The sequence below is a fragment of the Psittacula echo genome (genome assembly GCF_963264785.1).
Source record: "Psittacula echo genome assembly, chromosome: 5".
Classification (NCBI taxonomy): domain Eukaryota; kingdom Metazoa; phylum Chordata; class Aves; order Psittaciformes; family Psittacidae; genus Psittacula; species Psittacula echo.
This window is the reverse complement of record NC_137739.1, coordinates 35,978,397-36,001,485: the sequence shown is the minus strand read 5'-3', so window position 1 is coordinate 36,001,485 and position 23,089 is coordinate 35,978,397. Positions and strand designations below refer to the sequence as shown.

Here is a 23,089-nt window from a genome sequence, read left to right as displayed (position 1 = left end):
GGAGCTGTAGAATAACATTCAGGGAAGTGAAGGATTTCTGGGTTTGGTTTTGGGGTTTGTTGTTGGGTTTTGTTTGGGTTTTTTTTTTTCCTCTTTCTTTTTGTGTGTAGTTGGCACTGGCTGGATCAGCAATACCAGTTGGTCCTCCCCCACTACTGGAGACAGGGTACAGCCTGAATGGACTGCTTGGCTTGCCCTCACAGTGCACTTTTTTGGTTCTTATGAAACTAAACTTTTAAAACTTTGTTTAAAAAAGTTTTTATAAAATGACAGCATTTCACAGAATGAGACAATCAAGTGATATTTTAAGAGGGTTTTCTTTGCTGATTCTGGCTCATTTCTCAGCTTTAAGTAGCATTCATTTCTCTGTTTAAAAATGCCTGAGACCACATCCATATGCAATCTGCACCGTAATCTCCTGTGCAGTCTCCTTTTTTCCAAAGGCCAGGCAACATGCACTTTGCTTTAGTCATCCCTGCTGAAATGTAAATTCCTCCCTGTTGCAGAAGACATTTTTCCTGTGCACAGCAAAAACATATGCAACCAAAATAAGCATCTCCTGCCCAAAACTGCAATGGAACTTCTAGGCAAGGAGGATGAAGACAGTGAAGCTGAGATGTAAGGCAGGACTAGGGCTAATAGTCTGTCACTGAAATGTCTGGGATTATTTCCATAAGAGTAAGTATGTGTTCAGTTGAGGCACTCCTGCTACAAGTATAGTGCTTAGACTACAGTGAGGAGTTACTAAAATTCTAGAGACTTCACTTTGAAGGTTTCTCTTCAGGTGACTGACCATACATGATGGCACCTGAAAGGGAATTGGGCCATCACCTACTTCTCTGCAGCTCACAACTGGAGGCTGAGCTCCTCATGAGTACATTTGCCTTTCATCTCCAGGCTGCAACTGTATAATTAATTAGATTAACCAAATTACAGACTGTTCTCTATTTACCTTGTAAACAAGTTTGTGATACACACAGAAGAAACCCTTCTGTTCCTCATGAATCTCATTGTTGTCTAAAATTAGCTTGTTTGAGACCGAAAGAGCCTCCCCAGGAGGGCTGCAGGGCTGGGAACCTCCTCCCTGTGCTGCATAAAAGCAGAGACATGGGCTCTGTGCCTCTTGCAGGAGGGTAGCTGCCAGGGGATGGACACTACAGCATGGCCAAATTATGTTCTCAACTTACCTGGGAAAAAAGAACTTCATTGCAATGCAGTAGATAAGAGACAGAAAAGAAAACACAAGGATAAAAACATACCTAATATATCTCTTTGCTAACCAGAAATCACCAGGACCTTGAAAATACTGATGAAAAGCTGCGTATGTGAATCTTTGACAGCCTAATCCCTCCGGAAAACCTGATTTTAACATGATTGCTTTAACACCTGCATCCCGTTTTTAAAAGGACTTTTTTTCACATGTGGAACCGGATTTTGCAGTGAGCCCCAGGGCTCTGCATCCCATCACATTTGCAGTCCAGTGTAGGAGGGCTGAGACGGGCTCCAAGAGGCCGTGCTTGCCTTCTCACACTGGCTCTCAGTGCAGATTGCTAAGCTGGCCTGCCAAAGCCATGGGCTGCCTTTAGAAATGTAGTGCCATTTTTTCGAGAATACAGTTTGCATTCCTGTGTCTCCTTGGTGCTTTTCCTCGTCTTTATCGCATCTCACAAACCATTTATCTGCCTTCTGCTGCATAACCCTAGTTATTCATCCCACTGGTGCCAAGTTTCCTAAGGAGTTCACCCCTTATTTATACCCTCTCAAAAAAAGCCAGATTTCTGAGGATATTTTTTGCTAATTTCCATCTCTTTTCCAGTTGAAAACGGGAGGCTTGCAGCATGGATTAAGGCCTGTCCGGGCAGCTCCTGCATGGGCTTTGGGTGTTCCCAGAAGAGCCTGGGCACACACTACCCTAGCAAGCCCACCCCAGGATGGGTACATTACTCCTGTGGCTGCACTGAGCTGACCTGCAGCCTACCCAGATGGTATCTTTGTAGGAAATTCTTGCTCCTATGAGCATGAAATGTTTTGAGTTCTGTCTGGGGCTCGCCTTGTGGGTTTCACAAAGAAATGTGTAGCCAGTGGGAGAGACACCCCTACTTGCTGAAAGAAGGCGGGGAGAACGGGGTTTCGCTTGTCCAGGTAGCTTTAAATGACCATGTGAGCACAGGGCGTGACACCCATCTAAGGAAGAGACCTTTGCGTCTCCAGGAGAGCAATGTGTAACCCTAATTAGAAAGCACAGCCTATCCCCTTGCTCCAAAAGAAATCCGCTCATTTGAAGAAGAAAGATCAAAATCTGCCTTAACTCCATGAGTGACTTGAAAGGATAGAGGAGCTTTAGAAGCTGGCGTGTGGTATTAGGAGGAAGCATCACGTATGTAGGAAGGTTGAGCCTGTCCTAGGTGGTACCTGCAGCAGGGTAGCAGGATGTAAGGGGAGCACCCGCTTCTATCTAATCTTCCTGCAAGTGAAACGAAGTGCGGTTTTTCTTTCATTTCTTCACGTGTGCCTTTTATAAACATGTGCAACCCTGTTGCCTGGTTTGGATGTTGTGAGTAAATACTGTTATTTGCATGTTACCTTAAGCTGGCTTGAGCTAAGAGTGATTTCAAAGTAACTGGATAATGACGGGGTGCTCTCTGCGGAGGGGTGTGGTGAAGCCATAAATCTTCATGAGCCCCAGATCCCCAGCACTTTCTCCAAGTATCTGGAGAGTGGCAGAACAGGGCAGAACTTCCTGCTCCCCATCCTCTCCCCCAGTGCCATGAGGCCAGCTAGGGTTCAGCTATCACCTTTATGGGAGGAAAAGGTGTCTCCAGTGGGGTTCAGGAAGGCTTTGTGGGAGGGTGGTAGCCCCTCTAGGCAAAGGCTTGGGATGCTTGGAGGGAGGTCCTCATTGCTGCAGGTGCTCCACTGGTAGCAGCGCCTCTGGGGTGCTGAAATGCAGTGGAGTTTTGCTGGTTTGTTAGGGTGCAAGTCTTACACAGCATTTCAGTCAGCAATTTGAGATCGCCCTCCTCACACTTCCAGGAAATGCCAGCAAATCCTTCCCATGCCACAGGGCTAGTGACTCATTTTTCCAGGCCACAAGCTGTCTTCTCAGTCCTCCTGGGGTTTGTTTCCTTCAGGAATGAGAGGACCACAGCTCTCTATTTACCCAGTCATTGTACCTCAGAGGATCCTACAAGGAAAGGGTAGGACCCCTAAAGGCCATCTGCTCTCTTCTCCTCTCCCCAGCAGAATCAGTGCTCTCCAATGGGCACATTATGTGGTTGTTCACATGCAGAGAGCCTCAGTTTCCTACTGTCTTGGTCCATCTGAGGTGCGCAAGACACTGGGGGAGGCAGCAGCCTCCTACCCTATACCACTCCTTGAGAGCAATATTTTGTCATAATATTTGTAACTTGATGGCTCTTTGTATACGATGGGAGCGTGTGTATGCATGTCTATATTTGTGTATGTTTGGTGGTGTTGGAAATACACACTACTGTATTTTCATGTGAGATTAAGCAAGCGGGCATTTTCTGTTACACTTTCCAGAAATTGCCTTAATTGAAAAGCAGACCCAACCTGTGCTGCTTTTGTGAGTACTTTCCTGACTGCTTGTGTCGACACTGCTGTCGGTCCAAGCAAGAGATATTTCACCATTGCCGAGGTGTGCAGTGAAATCTCTGTATTTAGGCTGATGTCACTGGGTTGTTCCCCATGGTGAAAATCTAAAGCCAGGTAAAAGAGGTGAGGCATCCAATCAGATTATTTTAATGGTTACAGTCTTGTCTGAACAAATGTTTTCTTGCTGTCTTAATGGTTAGTCTGGCTTCGATGATACAAATATTTACCAGTTTATAATAAACAGCTGAATCTACAGCCTACATAGTTACATTATTTAAAGATGAAAGTAAGGGGGATAAAAAAGTTAACATTTAAATTACTACAATGACTTTGAATAGTATTCTGCTTGTGTTTATATGCAGTCCTGGCAATTCCAGGGAGACCTACTGACTCATACTGGGGGTGATTGGGAGCAGGGTCTGGGCCACTATATGCAGTGCAAGTATATTTATGCATGCTTTTCATTAACCCCCCCCTCTAGGTTTGTTCCTGATTATGTTTTCAATCATCTCTATGGATTTTTTTGGCTTGGAAGCAGTGGAGTCTGGATACCTGATGTCTTACTTTGGTGTCCTTCAAATGGTAAGTGAAGTGGAAGTACGCCTCTTGCCACACTACTATCTAAATTACTACCTTTTTGACACATGTTCTTCCAAATCCAGGTGTAATATTGACAGTCAGATCCTGCGTGCTGTACTTGGCTGCAAAACCAGAAGCAACTCCACATTTACTCTGTTCCTTGTAATGGGAAGAAACCAGAGCAAGGAGAGTTCTGAAAGCTTTCTTTCCCCTGTTTCTCTTTGCAGGTCTTTAAGCTGTGGAGCTAAAATTTCACTGCACTGACAGATTGTCCTGATTTTTGTAACAAAACTTACATTGAAGCTGAAGTGCCTTGACTAAGGTTTTCCCTGGTGGAGGTTAGCTGATTTACATTTACCTAGTAGCACTCTGTAAATTTATGTAAGTAGATGATCTTGCTGGCATTTTCGCAGATCCCTTCGGTGTAAAGGAAGGGCTTGTTTCTGCTGCATGGAAACAAGCACAGCAAGCTTGTACTTTACTGAAAAATTTAAAAGGCAGGCAACAGAACATGGAGACTACCAAAATGGATAAAAGGGAAAGGTCAGGTGAATTAGGCAGTAGCAGGGCCAAAACCAAAAGATGTTGTGTTATAGCAGAATGTTCCTTTTGGAGGAAGAGGCTAATAATTTTACAGAAAAAGCAACAGACGGTTATAAGCAAGCCTCAAGGTAGGACTGCAAGTTAAGCAATATCCTGAAGGAGGGTGGTCTTGTTATTAAATCCACCTTAATTTCCTGGGCATTGCTGCAGAGTTCCTGTGCGATCTGGAGGAGCTTCCCATCTGGGAAATGGCAGCTTTACTTCCATGTGATTTGGATTTGGCATGGTGTTGCCTTAGTCTCACCAAATCTGGGTACTTGATGAATATGGCTGTACATCAGCAAGTGTAGTCTGCAGAGTAAACTGGCTGGAGCTGAGGATCTGGTGCCTTTGCTATGTCTGTTCTCGGAGGGTGGCTTTGGACTAGCCACTGGTCCTGTGAGTTCAACACCTGCTACCAGCTGGATACACCCTCTCATCCAGTCTCATTGGAAAACAACCCTGTTTGCTGTTATACAGCATGGAACACAGCGTGACAACTGGGGTGATCAGTAGCTGCTCTCCAAAGTATGCTTCTAATCCAAACTCCTCTGCTAACAGAGTCTTTCCCTGTGTTAGTCTTTGCATGCTGCCTCCTAGACCAGGATTTACAGGAATCACTCAGGTTTTAGAGGGGCCAAGTCACCTTCTGTTATTTTTTTTCCCCCCTTTGAATGTAGAGGATCTCCCCAGCAACTATGCTCTTGAATCAGACATATCAGTTAAATCCCTGTTACATATATTTACAGACCAATCAGATTTGCCGCATGGCTATGGTGTGCTTGTTTCAAGCTGGGTAACATGAGCGGCAATAGCACTTGTACAGCTGCAGCAAAAGTGGCTTCGCATAGTAGAAGGTGTAGTAGTAGATGGAGCTTGGACACTGCTATTGGATCCAGGGTATCTGTCTTTAGGACACTGCTGTTATGTCTAGGATATCTGTCTCTCTTCACAGCTGTTGTTTCCCAGGTTAGTTTGGTTGAAACTACTGTAGATAAGGTTACCTGCACTGCCGTGCCAGTGCACCCGACATACAGCCCTGAAGATATGGGAATTATAACATTCACCCTGATCCCTAACAAATAATCAGATGTTAGTGCTAACCAGAGACATGACCCTTCCCATAGTCAGAAGGTTTCATCGCACAGAGGTCCATCATGCCTATTACCATGATCTAACCCAGAAGCGGCCTACAGGCTCAGGTGCAGCATCTGCTTTGCTGGGGAGTCTGCCTTGGGACATTTAACACAGAAACTAGTTTTTGGCAGCCAGGCAGTTTTCTTTCATCTGTCTGTGCAGTTTCTGTCCATGTTGCTACTAATATTCTACAGTGCAAAACTCTGGACATCAGAAACATAGGAGCAAAGTGGTCATAGGATGCAAACCTCTTTTCTTCATGATGGTGCATTGGGGTTTGCAGTCAGAACTCCATAAAAGAAAGGGGAAAATTGCTAATTCCTGGTGGTAGTAAAGCCATCTCACCTGAGAGCTTGCAAAGCACTGCTTTCTGCTTTGTCACCTGTTCTTTCAGCTTTATCATTGGCTGTTCTAAGCTCTGCTCTGGTTTATGCAGGACCAGATCCTTATTGCAGAAACAATATTCTCACCTGCTGGCTTTTAAATTATTGTAAAACATTAGAATTTATGGCTTTACTTTCAGATCAGGTCTCTGGCTAGAACCACCCAAAAATATCTCTTGCAAATAGTGACTAGCTAATGTTTTATGGCTGCTTTCGATTGAGGTCCCTCCAGTGTATGATGTATGCAGGGAATGCAGTGTGTGCTAGCGCTGTCCTCCCGAGCCACAGAACGGCTTGTGTGCCTTCATGCCTAAGTGGGCGTTTCAGATGCATTTGTTTCTGCTGTACAGTGAATTGATACTGCTGGAGATATAAATGCAGATTAAGGTGCAAGCAAATTCCACCAGTCTGGATGGGTGAAAGTTGATTAATATCTGCTGACAGGCTTCCCCACTTCACAAAGTAAATTATAGCATTATTCATAAGGAATATAATGGCCTTTTCAATGAATTTCATCAACCAGATCCTCAGCTTTTATTTCTTATTCCTTAGTTTGCCTTTCAATAAAACATTGTGAGGGTTTTCTCATTCTCCTGGACTTGCTCTGAGCCCTACTGTTAGAGGAAACCTATCTCCCCTATTTGCATTTCTCCCTGCACCTGAAAATGAGTCAAGTTTAAGGACTTTTATAGATGGGAGCTGACATCACAGAAATGAAGGGCAAAATAAGAACTGAACCCTGTCCTGTTTACTTTAAACCTCCTTGTAGACATCAAACACAGTGCCTGGGAGGTTGCACAGCACAACCAGTACCATATCCCAGGGTCTCATTCACTCCCAGCATACTTTACACACACTAACCAGCTTCAGAGATACACAGGGAACAGCATAGCGAGCAAGACTTAGCTGAGCCCATTACTCAGCTCTTCCCCAGAAGTCTTACGCTGACAAAAGCATTGCCTGCTCTGCCAATTCCTGGTAAATTTTACTAATATTATTTGTTTGTGTTACTGTAGTTTCTGTTTTTTTAATGAAATCTCGAAACTAACATCTTCCACTTGCGCAAGAGGTAAAGTTGCAGCCCCCTTTCCGAGCCTGATCAGCAGTCCCAGAATGACTCAAATAGCAATGGTCTCTTCCTGCTTTCCTCTATTACCCTCCAATAGCTTAGCCTAATTTTTCAGCTTCTCAGCCTCATTTTACCTACTGTGGTGAGAAGTGGCCAATGAACTGTAAATATCTCTTACTCACCACTACTCCCATTCAAGCCAGCTGCAAAGCACCTAGAGAGGAGATTTTGAATGGCTCTGGGTCAGTCTACCTCATTTTAAATAGGCAACTCAAAACAAACTCAAACAGCTCTTTGCATGGGGAGATTAGCACAGAAACACCAACCCTGCAGGAGGCAAAGCATTTGCCACATTTGCAGATGGAGGATGTTAGTTGCCCTGCTAATTCAGGCAGCCTTCCTGAGGGATCCCATCCAAAGCTCCTCAGCCTCACTTCATTAGCTTAGTCCTGTCTTGTTCCTTTATGACCCACAGGACTCCAAAGTTTGTGGGGTGTCCCATGCCTGAGAAGATTCTTACAGGTTTGGAAGGTGAATTCAGGCTGGTTTTTGGAGCCTGGCAACCTCATAGGTTTTGGCTGATTATCCCCCAGAGCACCTGTCTTGGTTCCCCCTTTGTTAAGCATCAGCTCTGCCCATATGGGAATGGTTCATGGCACTTGCTAGCAGTGAAGTGGCTCAGCTGGTGCTAGGAGTGGCTCGCAATGCCGTGTATTGCCAATGGCCACTGCTCCCGGCACAAGGCATTCTTGGTACCCTCTTCCCTTTGCCAAGATAGCTTTCCACAGCATGGTCTCCCTTCACCCTACTGGTACATCTTCTGACTGCCACTTGTTTGGCATGGAGGGACATAGTTTGCCTTGCTGCTGCTCCCAGTATGTCTCAAGGAGACCTGAGTGGCCCAAAGTAATACACCTGGTGATACATTGTTATAAAAGCTCCTGTGGTAGTACCTGTCCATAGGGAACAAGGGCTTCTTGGCTCTCTGGATGAAGCACTGGCCCAGGAACTGGCACCAATTTACTGTTTGTGGTTAGGCAAAGAGGATCATCTAATAGCAGAGGATACTGAAAAGTGTGGAGCAGACTTCAGTGCAGTGAAGGTGGGAAAGGGGCTCAGTTTTGGATTTGGACAGAGCCAGTTGAGGTCAGGAAGGGTGTGCAGAAAGGCGGTGTCGTAGCACTGTGACAAAGAGCTGTCTGATGAAGAAACAAAGTTGTTGCTTAGAAAATGGAATATTTCTAAGACTAGAATGGGCTGATGGGGAAGTGAAAATAGCAAGTGGAGGGTAATTCAAACAATGTGGAGCTCTGCAGTGATACTTGAAGCACCCTGGTTAGCACGGGGCTGTCTGATGAGCTGGGACTGTGCCAGCATAAGTCAAGGAGGAGGAGTCAGGTGATAGATAACAAAACAAGGTGGGGAAGGCAGACAGTGAGAGGAGTACCTCTGCACCGGGCATCTTGCACTGCAGAGATTCCCTTGCTCATTACATGTTTGAAGCATCTTTATCTGATTGCTGGTGGGTCTTCAGGCAAGAAGTGTGAGAGCCTGTCAGGGACGCAATCTCTCTGTCCTCCAGGGCTGGGCTTCCAGAGTCCTCTCATCTCAGAAGCCATGTGAATGAAATTGCCCTCAATAGTGAATGCCTGGGAGTGTGAGATGCCACTCAGTCTCCCTCCAGAGAATAACTGATTTCATAATAACTTAAAATAATTTAACTTTGCATAATGGGCAGAAGCAGGCTAGGCTCTGGCTTTTCTTTTCAGGAGTTGCAAGCGCAATAGCATGGAGAACTTCCAGGTGTAGTATCTGGCTTGGAAAATGCTGCCGGAGGATTAGGCAAGTGAAATACCTGGAGTCCCTGGTTGGTATCTAAAATCACATCTGATGCTTAGATTTCAAACCGCGGGAGGGGGTGGGGAAAGCTTTCCTTTAAGAAGTTTTTCCCAAAAAAAACCAAAGCAAAATGCACAAAACAAAAACTCTGGGTGGGACAAAATGGCAGATATTTATAACCCTGAGGATCAAGAAATCATAAGACATCTGTTCTATTTACTGCATTTAAATTTGTATTGTTATACAAACTCCACCTCTAGCTGTGCAGCTTCTGGAGGGACAAGTTGGTACGAAGTGATCCTGAAAAGATGAGAGAGATTCCTGGAGGAGAGATTTACATTGCATATCATCTTATCACCAGTCTGTCCCTCTTGCTTTTTTTTTCTTATCCCTGCACAGCAAAAGAGATGATTAAAGAGCTGGGGATTTAATTACAGCCAGATATGCCTAGGGGGAAAACCCACTCTGTGAAAGGACCTTGCAACAACAAACAGAAAGTTCTCCACTTTCCTTGCTTTGAAGGATTTAAATCTGTGGAAGGGGTGGGTTGGAGGGGGAAAGAAAGTGATTAGGCTGGAGTTTGCAAAACATACTGTCCTCTTTCCCCTGTTCAGCAAAGTGCTGCCTTCAGCAGTTTGGTCCTCACCATCAGGTTTCCTCCCAGTCCCACCACCCTTCTGCTCCTCTGCAAGAACTGAACTACTCAAGCACTTTCTGGCATTGCCGTGTCAGTAAATCACCTCCCTTTCCCCTCCCACGGTTTTGCACCATCTTCAACCTGTGTGGAAAAGCCTCATGATTTCTGTTGCCCACTATGGTCTGCCGCACTGGTGCCCACCCGCACGTCCCAGCCCAGCCAGCACTGCGCTTGCCCTGGGAACTGCCAGACGGGCACAGTTTCAAAGGCAAGAGATACAGGTCCACTGTGTGGGAGGCTGCCTCTGATGTGAATCATGCTATCTGCACTAGGGATGGGGCCCTGCATCTTCTCTGCTTGGCTGTACCAGCTTATCTGTGCCTGCTTCTCCAACCTTCGCATGTCTTTTCATTTCCAGACTGTTTGGTGAAAAGGGATCTATTTTATTGCTGGGTTCTGTCAAGCCTTTGATCAGTGCTGATGGAAGAATCTGTAGAAACAGTCTTGTGTCTGCGGAGCACAGAGAACCATCCGAGCATCTGCCTAACTCCTCTAACCTCCACTGATGAGATTAGCTATGTGTGGGTGCCAGTCCTGCTCAGCAGCAGCTCCATGCAGCAGGACTTCACTGTTCAAAAGTCTTCCAAAAACTAGCACCTTAAGCCTTCAAACAGCAACAGCCTTTTCCATCCTGCAAGGGATTCCTGAAATTTGTTAATGAGGTTAACAATAAAATGGGTAATTGGCTCTTCTGGGCAAATTGGAGCTGCTGTCTTCACAGAAATCAAATGTAGTGATAAAGAGTACTTTTATACATGATCAGCTGAACTAGTGTAATGAACTCCCAGGTTGGTGAATCCAGCATAACAACAAGGACATTTGGCTGTTCCTATGCATTTATTGGGAGACTTATTTGCCTTTAAAGAAGGAGGGGGGAAAGAAAAAAAGACGAGTTGGTTTTTCCTGTGACATGTGTACACAGCCACAGGCAGTGCCTGTTATTTCACTTGCAAACAATTTCCTCTCTCTTTTGTTTATTGATGACAGAAGGCATTCTAGCCAGGTACACTGTACCTCGACTTCAAAGGAGCTCAGGTTACAAAGGCAAGCACAATCCAAGCAAAATGAAATGCAGGAGAGGAAGGCCCATCACAGTCGATCTCAAGGGGAGCTTAAGTGCAAGGGAAAAGCCTAGAATGCACCAGCAGTAATTAAAACAAGGATGAATCCCTGCATCATCAGTGCCACCAGGGCTTGTCCATGGGAGCAGTGATGGACAAGTCATCTCGGATGCCCCCACTACTCCCTGGCAAAATCCCTGGCAGATCAAAAACCTTACATGGGACAATACGCATGAACTACCTTTCACTTCCTCCGTCTCAAATGTACCTGTGCAGGTGGCTTCTGCTCCTGCCAACCCAGGGACTGTGCACCCAGGGAAAATTGCAGGCTGGAAATAGTGGGTTTTCGGGTCTAAATTCAGACTGGAAGTGAGGTCAGACATTCTGGTGACTGGAAATATTATCCAGTGCCAAAGTCAAGATGCAGTGTCCAAAGTCAAGCTCATGGCTGGATTAGGGGTGACCAGGCTGGGGAGGGAGTCAGGCAGCCTATATAACTAAAAGGGAGGCTGCAATCTTTATAACCCAAGGATGGCTGTTGAGCCCCAGAGGGAAAGCAGGTGACTTGGGCTGACACTTGCCCTTGGAAAAAGTCCCGTCACCGAGCTGGTTTGCTCAGCAGTGATGGGGAAGCCTGTGCTTGAAAGCCAGCCTTGGCACAAGGACTGTCCCTCTGCCCTGCTCACTCTGGGGACAGCCTGGTGGTCTACGTATCTCCAGGTAGTGACAGCTCAGAGCCCAGCTTTGCTGCAGTGGTGCTTGTTGCCAGGGCTTAGGTGCTCACGTGTGGTGATGGAGATGTTTCTGGGTACACCACTCCCATGGCCATCAGACTGGGCTGCTCTGGGACATTGCTGATGATATACCCCAGTGACTCAAGGAAAGGCAGGGACTGGGCTGTGCCTGCACCGTGTATCCCAATTAAATATGCCATTCAAGTCTGGGTGAATTGAGAAACATTTCCTTTCTCCAGTGGCTCAGCAGTCAAACTGGGGTTCGGGTGATGCCACCACTGAGTCAAGCCATGCCCTGCGACAAGGCTCAGCCCCCATCCCATGTGACTCAGCACAGCCCTGACTGGGGCAAGCCAGCAGGAGGGACTGGGAAGTTGCAAGAAGTTAATGATGATTCCTCTTTTTAGGCGCACTCAGCTTAATGAAGCGTTACTCAGTGGCTTCTCCACCCACCTCCAAGTAGGAGCTGCTGGGGCTGGTATCAGCCTTCTCCGGTCTTCATGGCAAAGCTTTCAGCAGGGATGACTTGTGTCACCCCATGCATCACCCAAGCACCATACCACAGCAGGTCTGCCAGTGTCCCCAAGGCCACTTGGCATGTGACACAACCCTGGAGAGACATGTGGGCCCTGTGCCAGTGCCACAGGGTGGCCAAGCACACGTGAGCTGAGCTCGCAAGCCCTGCCTGAAGGTGGGGATGGGGCCGAAAAAAGCAGCAGGAAATGCATTTACTGGGAACCAGAATGTCTGCTTGGTGCAGTGTGCCCTTGTATCAAAAATCAGTTGTGCTCTGAAGGAAAGTGAAGGGCCGAATTTTGATATTTTCCATTAAATTGTAGTCTGTTGGAAATATATTGAATTTGTAGCTATTGTTCTCTATGTCAGCTTTATTTTCACTCTATTTCCATTTACTTTTTTTTTTTTTTTTTTTTTTTTTTAAATTTTAGTAATTGCTTTTTCTGGACTGCTTGTCATAGATTAATGTTTCCTTTCTTTTTAGTAACTTCTTATTTATTTTGCACTCCTTTCAGTTGAGTTTGGGTTTGGGTTTGGGTTTGGGTTTCACCCTCAGGACTGGCACAGTTGAGCATGCTGTAGCATCATTTCAGGTCCAAGCAGAGCACCAAGGTTTTCTCCAGGATGGACTGCCATTGAAATGAAACCATCCCACCAATAAAAGCATTTTGAACTAGAGCCCTTCTTTCAAGTTGGAGGGGTTTTTGCTTGGATCAAACAAACTCTTTCAAGACAGGGCTAGATTCCTATCTGTTCCTCCCCTGAAATGCAGCCAGTCAGGCTTCATTTTCACAGTGAGCTCTGTCCTCTCAAGTCCACTTGGCTATGAGAGGACAGCATCAGCGAAATATGGGAGATGCTGAACAGAGAAATAAAAAAGGAATCTTTGCTTGGCAACATGCTGGAAAGACAAATACTTCCTGGGATTTAAATTTTTTTGCTCCTCCTTCCCTCCCTCTCTGCCCCATTTTTTATTTAAAATCTGTAAAACCAGTTCTCCGTCCCTTATATCTGCACATACTGCTGAGACTGGATATTAGCATCTCTGTCATACTCGTTTCCTGCCAAAAAATTATGAACCACTCAATTTGTGTACTTATAGCTTAAAATAATGGCAAGTGAAGGTACAGGAAAGGAGGCATTTTCCTTCTCTGCATATAAATTTACATTTTTTCTTTGGAAGGACTTGCCAAGGATGAAGACCTTGATGTTAACTGTATTCCGCAAAAACATTGTTAGAAAAATTCATTTGTATCTGCAGGTGTCTTTCGAAAGTTTCAGTCAGCTCTGGTGAGTAGGCAGTGATGGCAAACTCAGACATGCACCCTGAGTAAGGACCTTAAGCTGATGGGATGGATCTATTCCTAGGATGCAAAATGCTTGAAATAATGGATTGTATCTTCCAGCCGTTTACCGTGACAGCCAGGTCCCTGGGAATAACCCGTTTGCTGGCTTTCATTGCTTAAAGCACTGTAGCAGTTCTCTTTTGAGTTTGTTTGAATTGTTATATGTTGGGCTTAATAGTGCTCGTGTGCTTCTTTCCCAGGTTGTCCAGGGTCTGGTCATTGGAAAACTCACTAGCCACTGCACAGAGATGACCCTGCTCAAGCTCAGTGTCTTCATATTCGCTGGCGTGGGCCTTGGCATGGTAAGGCTGAGTGTGAAATCATCCATGATGCTTTTTAGTAATGCAGTGGCACAAGGTCCATGAGACCTGGCTGCAAGCTCTGCCCCTTGAAATGCCACCACTGGCTTTGCTGGGTGGTCCTTGGGTGAAAACCAGCTCCCCTGAGCCTCTGTATAAACAGAGCTGTGCTCAGCATGCGCACCACTCAAAAGAACGATAAAGAGCCACATGAGTAATAGTTACGGGGGTTAAAAATATTATTAATCTCACACAGAAACTCGTTAAGTCCCTCCTGAGTCACTGCTTTGCATAGAGATACTGCCCTTGGTCTTGTCAGCAGCTGCATTTCCTGAACTACCCAGAAAGTAAATTGAGATTATGGGGGGGGGGGGGGGTCGGGGGGGGGCAGGGAAATCATTGAGGTTGTATGCTGCTGTGAGACAACGGAAGTTGTGTGTTGTACTTCTGGGGCCTTATTTTTGCCTAACTCCCCTAGGCTGAGAGTATTTGGGGAAGGAGGTAGCAAGGCAATAATTTTGATCCTCTGTTTTGAGGTAAGTGATGTTACCCGTCACTGATTGTGTCTGCATAGGCAATAGTTGATGCCAATCTCAACTGGTAATTGGAAAAACAAGTTGATGTAGGTAGCTCTGCCAGTAATTGTGTTTGCTCAGATAAGCCAAGTTCAGGGAACCGATAGCTCTGCCCAGCCATGGCGATGGAGGAAGGGTGTGCACTGGTCCCCAACAGTGAGATGGGTCAAAAGGATGGTTGAGCTGCATCAGCCTTTAGACATTCCCTGCAGGATTTGGCCTCGAGCCTTGCTGCTAAGGGCACTGGTGCTCCCACTGGCGTGGGTAAGATGGATGCCATTCCCACAACTGTGCCACAGCCATAGGGAGGTCAGGGCTAAGACCTGGAGGGTATTGAACTTCATGGTTCCCAGCTAGATAGATGAGATGAGGCGCCTATGCACCTTAATTAATCTGAGGCTAAACCGCATGTTGAGATGAGGCTGGGAAGGCAGGATGGATGCAGACGAAGTGGTGGCTCTGCAGATGGAGCACAGTCACCTCTCTGGGATTTCAGGGCTCACAGAGATGCTGCCAGCTGGTAGGATGCTCAGGACAGGTCCCTCCTGGCTGGTGTCACACAGTTCTGGCTGGTATTGACACGTCACCTTAGCATGGGACATCTGCGCAGCGCTTGGTGCTCCTGAGCATGGCGCAGGAAGGGTGTTGAGGTCTCACTGAAAGGGAAGGCTGGAGTTAGTTGGAGGTAGGAAAGGAAGCCTTGATAGCAGTGGAGTGGCACACAGGTGGCTAATGCCCCAGTGCGAGGAGGCTGACATCAGCTGCACAGGGAGGGGAGCCAGGAAAGGAAATAGTTTTAGAGTTGGCAATTATGCTAAGCACAGAGGGCTGTGGACAGCCTGACAGCAGAGGCCTGGGCACAAGGGTCAGCCATGACTTCCCACAAGAACTATTCATAGGCAAATGCAGCTGTGATTCTCTTTGACGGGAATGCTTTATTAAAAAGCACTTTGTTCAAGCGGCTGCTAAGAAAACATCCATTTGTAGGGTGGCTTTCCGTCTCTGTGGGGATGAGTGCCGTCACAGCAGCAGGCCCCAAATGCAGAGACTGACGTGTTAAGCTTTTAATCCCACGCAACTGCTGGTAGAGAAGCATCCCGCCTGCTGTGCCCTTGCTGTACATGGCCTCTAAACAAAGCAGATCCTCTCCCCAAAGGATGGAAGTGAGGAAAAGGCCTAGCTGTTAATAAAAGACACTCTGAAACCCATCTTCATATCACTGAAAGGTGGGCTAAAGGGTTTATGGGATACTGGCACCAGTGGCAGTAGACAGACAAACAGCAGTCCAGGTGGGAAGAGACTGCAGGACGTTCCCAGCAATCTACAGCTGGAGAAGGGAAGGGGTGGGCTGGGAGCTCGGCAATACAATAACACCTGGAAAAGGCGAGAAGGGGAGAGCTAGTGTCTGATCTGCAGATGCAAGCCAGGAGCATGTGGGCAGGGGTGTAGGAAGGCTTGGCTCTTGCGGCAGGGAAGTTCTTCTCTTTGTGTGAAGGCACGGCTGTGCCTCATCCTGCCTCGCTGCCTGCATTTCCCAGGGATGTGCTTTCTGGGTCTGTCTGCTGAAACTCCTGATCCTGCCTCCCTCCCCTGAAAAATGCCTTCAGATCTGCTCAGGGCAAAAAGAGCACTACCTACTCGGCGGCTGAGGAGCAGCAGAGACTGGGGTCTGCCTGGCTCAGACCTTTCCAAGTCCCAGGGGAGCAAAGAGCAATTTCCCCTGGTTTTACAGAAGGACAGACTTTGCTCTGGTCTTTTCTGCCCACTTGCTTCAGCCCATGAGGGACTTCATACAAAGCGGCAGGGGGTTAAAGCTGGGGTTTTTTTATTGAGCTCTGCAATGTTGTCCTGCAATGACATTTGCCCTAGCAAGGAGTTATTTTCTCTGTGTCTGAATGTTGATGTACCAAATACCTGTTCCTCTGTCTTTGTTCTCTGGTTCCTTAATCAGAGATGCCTAGATCTTAACCAAAACATAGGCAAACAGCCCCTCCAAGGAGAGAAATCTGGCTGTGTATGAGTCTAGAGGGGAACTGGGAATAAACCTCAGTATTTCCAAGTCATTAGCGAGCAATGTCTCTGGGCTTCTCCATCTTCTATAGCCGAGAGGCAGGGACCAGATCTTGAGAGAGAGAACTCCAGAGAAGGAAACTTCTGGCTAAACCAGTGACAAAAATGTTTTGCAGCCACAATAACACACCTTGAGACACAGGTGGGGGCAGGAGACTTGCAGGAGAAAGGCAGGAGAAAGGGGGAATTTCCTTTCCATGCCCTGGAGAAATCCATTCATTTGACCAGCAGGTCTTGTGAATGAGCCCAGAGCCGCTCTAGCCCCACGGCTTAAGGGAGCCTCACCACTTTTGTTTCAGTATTAGACAGCTGGAGGGATGTCTTCACTAAGAATATGTGCAATAACAAAATCATTACTCTCCCTAATTATGCTCGCTAATGTGCATTTATGGCCAGGAGACCTATTCCAGATTAGTGAATTTGGTGAATTTATTAGCGAGGAAGCAGCAGAACAGGATTAGAAATCCCAAAGGTACGATGTTACATAATGCACGGCACTCATTTATTTTGACAAGCTCGGTTTAGTTTTAATTATTTATGATAATGAACCGAAATGCCTTCTCTAGGCTGTTTTGTGAAAGTAATGGAGGCTTCCTGAAGCGCACCACATGCATCTGCTATTCAGCATTTCCTCAGGAGTTGGACAAGAGACAGAAGACGGGGGGAAGGGCACAGGGACGTCACTAATTCCCAGATGCTAAAAATACCCACAGCAGTGCCAGAGAAACGTGCTGCCAGATTGCAGGGTATCATCTGCTACTCGCTCCACATGCTTGGAATGCTTCACTGCAGACAAATGGTGGGCTATGAAAGACCTTGCAATGGCCAAAGCCGTGCCATCATGTATCACTTGTGGCTCCCACAATTTACCTAAGCAAATAATGGGTTTGACTCCTGATGTTTGTCTAGGTTGTTTCTTGCCACAAAGTCAACGGTTGTTCTCTCTAATGATCCGTGGTCCATTGTGTCTTGTCCCTTAGGCCCTGATGAGGACTGTGTGGCACTACTGCATCATTGCGGTGCCGCTGGTGTTTGCCTTCAGCACACTGGGCACCATCACCGACAGCATCCTCACCAAGGCTGTCCCTTCCTCTGATACTGGTAAGGATCATCCAAAATAATCAGACTGGTCTTTTCTCGTTTTTCAAGTCCATCAGATGCTTCCTAGCTCACACTAACACTATCAAGCGCTAGGGCACATTCATGACCAATGCCCAATTCCCCAGCAGATCTGGCTTGGCAGTTGCATGCAATGGGTGTCAGCAGAGCAGCTGAATGGGGACCACTGGTGTTAATACAGGATGAGCTTGAATGACATCGCACCCCAGTGCTCCTGGTCCTGTGCTGCCTGCTGACATCCATAGAGGTGGGTGTTGTAAGGGAAGGCTTTCCCACCCAAATTCTCCTCGCCATGGGAAGCCAAGGTATGATAGAAAAAAAAACCAAACAAAAAAAAGCCATGAGGATGCCTGAGAGGGCTGCTTGTTCACACCTTTTAATTTAGGGTGTCTCCGGAAGGTATTCTGGATTGCCCTTTGGAAACATGCTTTGCCCAGTGCAGTAATTCCCCCCTCTTCTACATTTTGGCTATCTTTCAGTCAAAGAGTTACTGTATTTCCCTGTATAAGCAGGCTGAAATGCAATGGTAGACACACAAATCTTCATACCTGTGTTTTTAGTTCTGACAGTGAAGGAAATATGCCTATGTTATTGTCATGGGAGCCTTGCTTTGTCCCAGGATGGAGCTGGGTTAGCCTGGTTTGGTGTCTTTTGCTCAGGCTGTTTCAGTGTTTGCTCACAGAACTGCATTCACCAGATACCCAAGTCTCTTTGCTTTAGCTGGGCTTTTCTAGGATGCCAGCCTGCACCCTTCATCTTCCCCAGCAGCTGTCTGAGCAGATGCTTCTGCGCAGACCCTACCAAGAATGGAAGTTATAGTTTGCACAGCCCATTAGTGCAAAGTTTATAAAGCACTTTTGAGATGCTTTTGGATGAAGAGCTTTTCTGAATGTCACTTCAGTAGTTTATTTGTAGAGCTGACCACCTCATCTCCTACAAATGCTGGGAGCCTGCGATTTCCAAGTGCAATATTTCTACCTGGGAGGACCGCTTCGTTCCCAGAGAGGTGTGGAGTGGAGACATCTCAGGCCCTCCCCTTGGCCAGGAAGAAAATATGCTGTTTCATGAGTTGGAGCCATGTTCATGTGAGGAGGGACAGCCGGGGGGAAGGGCACCAAATGGCTTTGGGATGTACAGCCAAACTGGAATTCATCCAGGCTCTTCTCAAAGGGGCTTTGTGAGGAAAACTGGAGCACTGCTTAGCTTTTAAAGCCCAAAGACCCAAAGGCAGGCTTCGGTCAGAGAGGAAAATGGACTTAGTTGCCTCACCCTGCTCCCTGCTTTCTTATGTTGTCAGGTCAGCCTGCATCTTGGTGGGATGGACAGTGTCCGGGTGGCAGGATGGCAGGGCAGGATGGAGGCCTCCCAAGGGGTGGTGCAGGTGGTCGGGAGGGGATTGCAGGGCACTGGGAGAGCTATCCAGGGCTTTTTTCTGACTGTCCTTCCTGGGCTGATGCCATGCCACGTGGTACTACAAATTCCAGAGTTACAGCTGGCTTGAAACTGGGCATGCTGAGGAGGGATGCTGCTGGGGGAAAACCTTGTCTCTGACACTCCTCCCTGACCTTCACCTTTCAAACTGTGCTTTCGTCTTGCAGTGTTTCTGAGGGAAGCGGCATTGGATGTTTTTGTGCTTGTTCTGGACACAGAGGGGCAGGGGCCGGGGTGAAGGCAGGAATGCCTGACACAGCAGAGCTGTGAGCTGCCTCTCTGCAGCAGCTGCGGCAGTGACAGTGTGGGTGTCTCGCAGCAAAATGCGGCTATTAAAATGCTTGCTATCCCTTCTCTGGCTGTGGGTGGCACCCCGCAGCGCCTGCTCCACCCGTGCAGCAGCTCAAAGGCTGTTCCTTCCTATGCGAGCCCGGGACCGGCTCTGCACAGTGAGCATTTTGGTGGCGCATTAGAAATCCCTACTTTTCTAACAGCGTGGAAATCTGGCTTTATGGAAAAGCCTCACTGTCGCAGCGTCAAAAACCTGAAAGCTAGCTTGCAACAACTTCCAGTTAAAGCAAGGAAATACATGTTGAGAATTTGCCTTTGGAAACATCACTTTTGAGACTTTCTCCTGTCTTTTCTTGATGTTTTTGCTAGCCTTGGACTGGTAGAGCTTCTGGAGATTTTATTTTGGGCCAGGGAGAGGCTTTCTGAGGATCTGGAGTTTGGGCTGAGCTCAGGTGTCCACCTCATTACAAGGCTGGAGCGGATGGGGTGTTGCAGGAGGATAACCTGTCCGTCCTTGCTAGACACTGAGTCACCCATCCTGGCCTTTTAAATAGGTGTCTCAGAAAGGCAATACTGGGATGTAGGATGGCACCATCCCTTGCTTCCACCATCCTGCTTTCAGGTCTGATCCAAGGTCACTTCCCACCAATGCTGATGAGTTTGCCACTTACTCTTTGCTTATGGCTGGGGCTTTGCATTGAAGCAAAGATAGAGGAAATGATTTCATTCATTTCCCTTTGATACTTCTTTTCCCTCTCCTCATCTTCAAAGGCAGGAAGGGAAAATTCTGCCCCACACGCATGTGCTGTTCAGCTGGGCATGTGAGCTGGTGGGAGGGCAGCCCTGAACCCAGGGGGGCTTGCATCTGCACAAGCACCCCTTGTCAACCCCAGCCCCTCCCCAAGAATGGAGGTCTTGTTTCTGCACAGACTCCCCCACCCTGGGGGGAGAGAGGAAGCCCAGCAGAGCCTCCCTTCATGATGGGCCCATGTTTCATGATTTATTTGCACATCAGATGCAAAACCTTAGGAGGCTTAGGCAAGGCTCAGCACACTGAAACCCCCAGCTTTGCTTGGGCTTTGCTGGTCCGGAGGTTTGCCACTGGTAGAGATGACCTAATCCTTAAATCAGGCCCTGTGATTGCCCCACAGGCATGTGGCTGATCTGGGCCAGCACCATCATCTAAGCGTGGCAACAGGATGTGAGCTGGAAAGGAGGGTGAGCCAGGGCGCCTGGCACAGCAGAGGGTGGGAGGAGGGACGGAGCCGCCCGGCTTCAGGAGCCGCCAGCGCCCAACCCTGAAACCTGCGGGAGGAGAGGAGGGCCGGGGTAGGGGGGGAGGATGGGCTCCCAGCCGGGACGGGTCATGCCAGACATGGAAAAAGGGGGGCAAAAAGCTGGGGAGAGAGAAAAAGGGGCACAGAAGGTGCATGATAAAGAGGGTGAGCATGTGCGTTGGCAGAGCTGTGCAAAGCAACACAGGAACTTTTCTGCTGACATGGTGACTTGTCCCAGTTAAAGGTCTTGCCTTAAATGGGATCCATCACATGTGCAGCTTTGCAACAGAGCTAGGGCCACGCTGCAGAGCCGACATTTACAATGTCCCAAAGCTCGAGGGCGTCTGACACGAGGGATCTAATTTAAGCCCATTAAATAGAAATTATCTTTCTCAGCAACATGTTGGAGAAGTCCAGAGGGTGAGCCCAGCCTTTTAAGAGGATGGATTTCTGCCCCAGAAAAAAAAAAAAAAAAAAAAAAAAGAAAGGGAAAAAAAGTCTCCTCAATCATAAGAGCCAGTTTGGCAATCGTACGTAGTAATTAGTTTAATTCAGATAGCTAGAGGGGAAAAAATAATTGCAAAACCTGCCCAGAAAGTTTGGTGGTTGTGGGATGGTTCCCATTGGCAAAGGGTCAAGGCGAGGTCCCACCCATTGCCTTTGTGTTCCCATGCGCGGGAGGAGCGCTCTGCAGCGCTTCCCGGGAGATTTCCCTCTCCGCGCAGCTACGCCCTCGGCTCGGGCTCATTGCACAAATATTTTAAGCATGCTGATAAAAGCCCAGCAGTCGCTGGCCGGCATTACACGAGCACCTGGCTGCCTTTTCTCTCTCAGAGCTGGTGATCATTTCCCCGTGGCTACCCACATTAAATATCACACTTGACTCCACATCTTCTCACACGCAAGACAGCATCCTCCTCATCCTTCCCAGATGCTGCTGGCCTTGTGCGGCAGTAATGCCTCAATGCATGTCTTGGTGGAAAACTGATGCCAACAGCCTAAATAATTGTACTGATATTAAAAAAAATATAATTGCAAACATAGTTTCAGAGCAGGGCACAAGTTTCTTGCATACGCTGCCAACTTGCCCTTCCTCCTGGTGCTGGGGACTAATGATTTTCTGGCTGGTTGGGTATTTTCTGCTCCCCTGACTGTGATAGGTGTCCTGCATGAAGACCTCATGGCGAAGACTGCACCAGGTGCGTGGGGGCCAGTTTTGCGTCCCATGGGATGACCTGGCCATCCGTCTGTGTGTGGAAAAAAACCTGCCTTTGGCAAACTAGAGGTGCTTCCCCATCCACTGGGTTCCTGTTAAGGATGCAAATGGAGAGCTGAAAGAAGGGGGAACCGGCCCAGCCAGATGAAGGGCTCGCATTTCCATCCAAAGGGAAATATCCATTCTTTTTGCAAAGGTGGGGGGGGGAGGAGAAGGAGTATTTCAAGGGGGTTCAGCCTTTATCTGTGGTTTTATTTATTTATTCTTAACGACCTAGTTAGACCTAAGCTTCTCACAAGTGCTAAGCCCTCAAGAGCTGTTCTTCTGTCCTACACTAGAGAATAAGTGGCAATAGTAGCTTGGGCAGAACAGGGCCCTCTAGGATATTAGGATATTGGAAGAATCTGTGTGATTTGCTTGGAAGTCTCAACCACAACCCTAGAACCCATGCAGTAGTTACCAGTCCTGCTGGGTGCAAGGTTCAAAAGCATCTTCTGGGGCCAAAGACATCCTTGGACCCTGGTGAAGGCAGCAGTGAGCACTGGCTTGCCTTTTGGGCAGCGTTACAGTTGTCTGGAACACTCAGTAAAGAGCTGACCTGGCTCATGGTGGAAACTAGGCCTCTGGGAATCCTTAGCTTTAACAAACCCCAATTGGACCTCTATAAATTAACGCAAGAGATTATTTAAAGTTATTTGCTACTACTGCAGGAGAACACCATCAGGGATGAAGGGGATCCTGCATGCTCTTCTCCACTTCTCCATCCCAAGACTTGCTCTCACCCTAACATCTGTGTGTCTCTGCCATCTCTCCTAGGTACCATGCTTGGGATTTGTGCCTCAGTGCAACCCTTGACCCGGACAGTGGGCCCAACCATCGGTGGAGTTTTATACAAACATTTAGGCGTCTCCTCCTTTGGCTATTTACAGCTAATTGTTAATATAGGTTTATTTGTTTACCTCTTAAAGAGTAATATCCCACTGGCAGAAATGAAAAACCAATGATGCAATTGCAAGAAAGTAACTCCCTTTTTCCATAGAAACAAAGATGTCTTGAGTTTTATTTTTGATTCCACATACCTGGAATAAACCCACTTGAACAATACCTTCATTTCGTCAGCATTTGCTTTTAAAGTAAGGGAGAGATGGGTTTGAAAAGGCCTTAAAGCTATGCTGGAGTAACTGGCAGCTGTGGGACCTTGGGAACTGTCGGGTTCCTCCCTCAGTGGCCGTCACTGCAGGCAATAGCTCTAG

At 47.3% G+C, this 23,089-nt stretch overlaps 1 protein-coding gene across 1 annotated transcript in view; it reads left to right on the top strand.

The window, feature by feature from the left end:
• SLC67A1 (solute carrier family 67 member 1) overlaps window positions 1–22,840 on the top strand; it is a gene marked incomplete at both ends in the record, with an annotated part of 65,040 nt that extends 42,200 nt beyond the window's left edge. The window contains 4 exons of the mRNA XM_080617407.1: window positions 4,097–4,197; window positions 13,759–13,860; window positions 17,483–17,603; window positions 22,653–22,840. Coding sequence (XP_080473533.1) covers window positions 4,097–4,197; window positions 13,759–13,860; window positions 17,483–17,603; window positions 22,653–22,840 — 512 coding nt within the window. The remainder of the gene's footprint in view (window positions 1–4,096; window positions 4,198–13,758; window positions 13,861–17,482; window positions 17,604–22,652) is intronic.
• Between the last annotated feature and the right edge of the window lie 249 nt (window positions 22,841–23,089).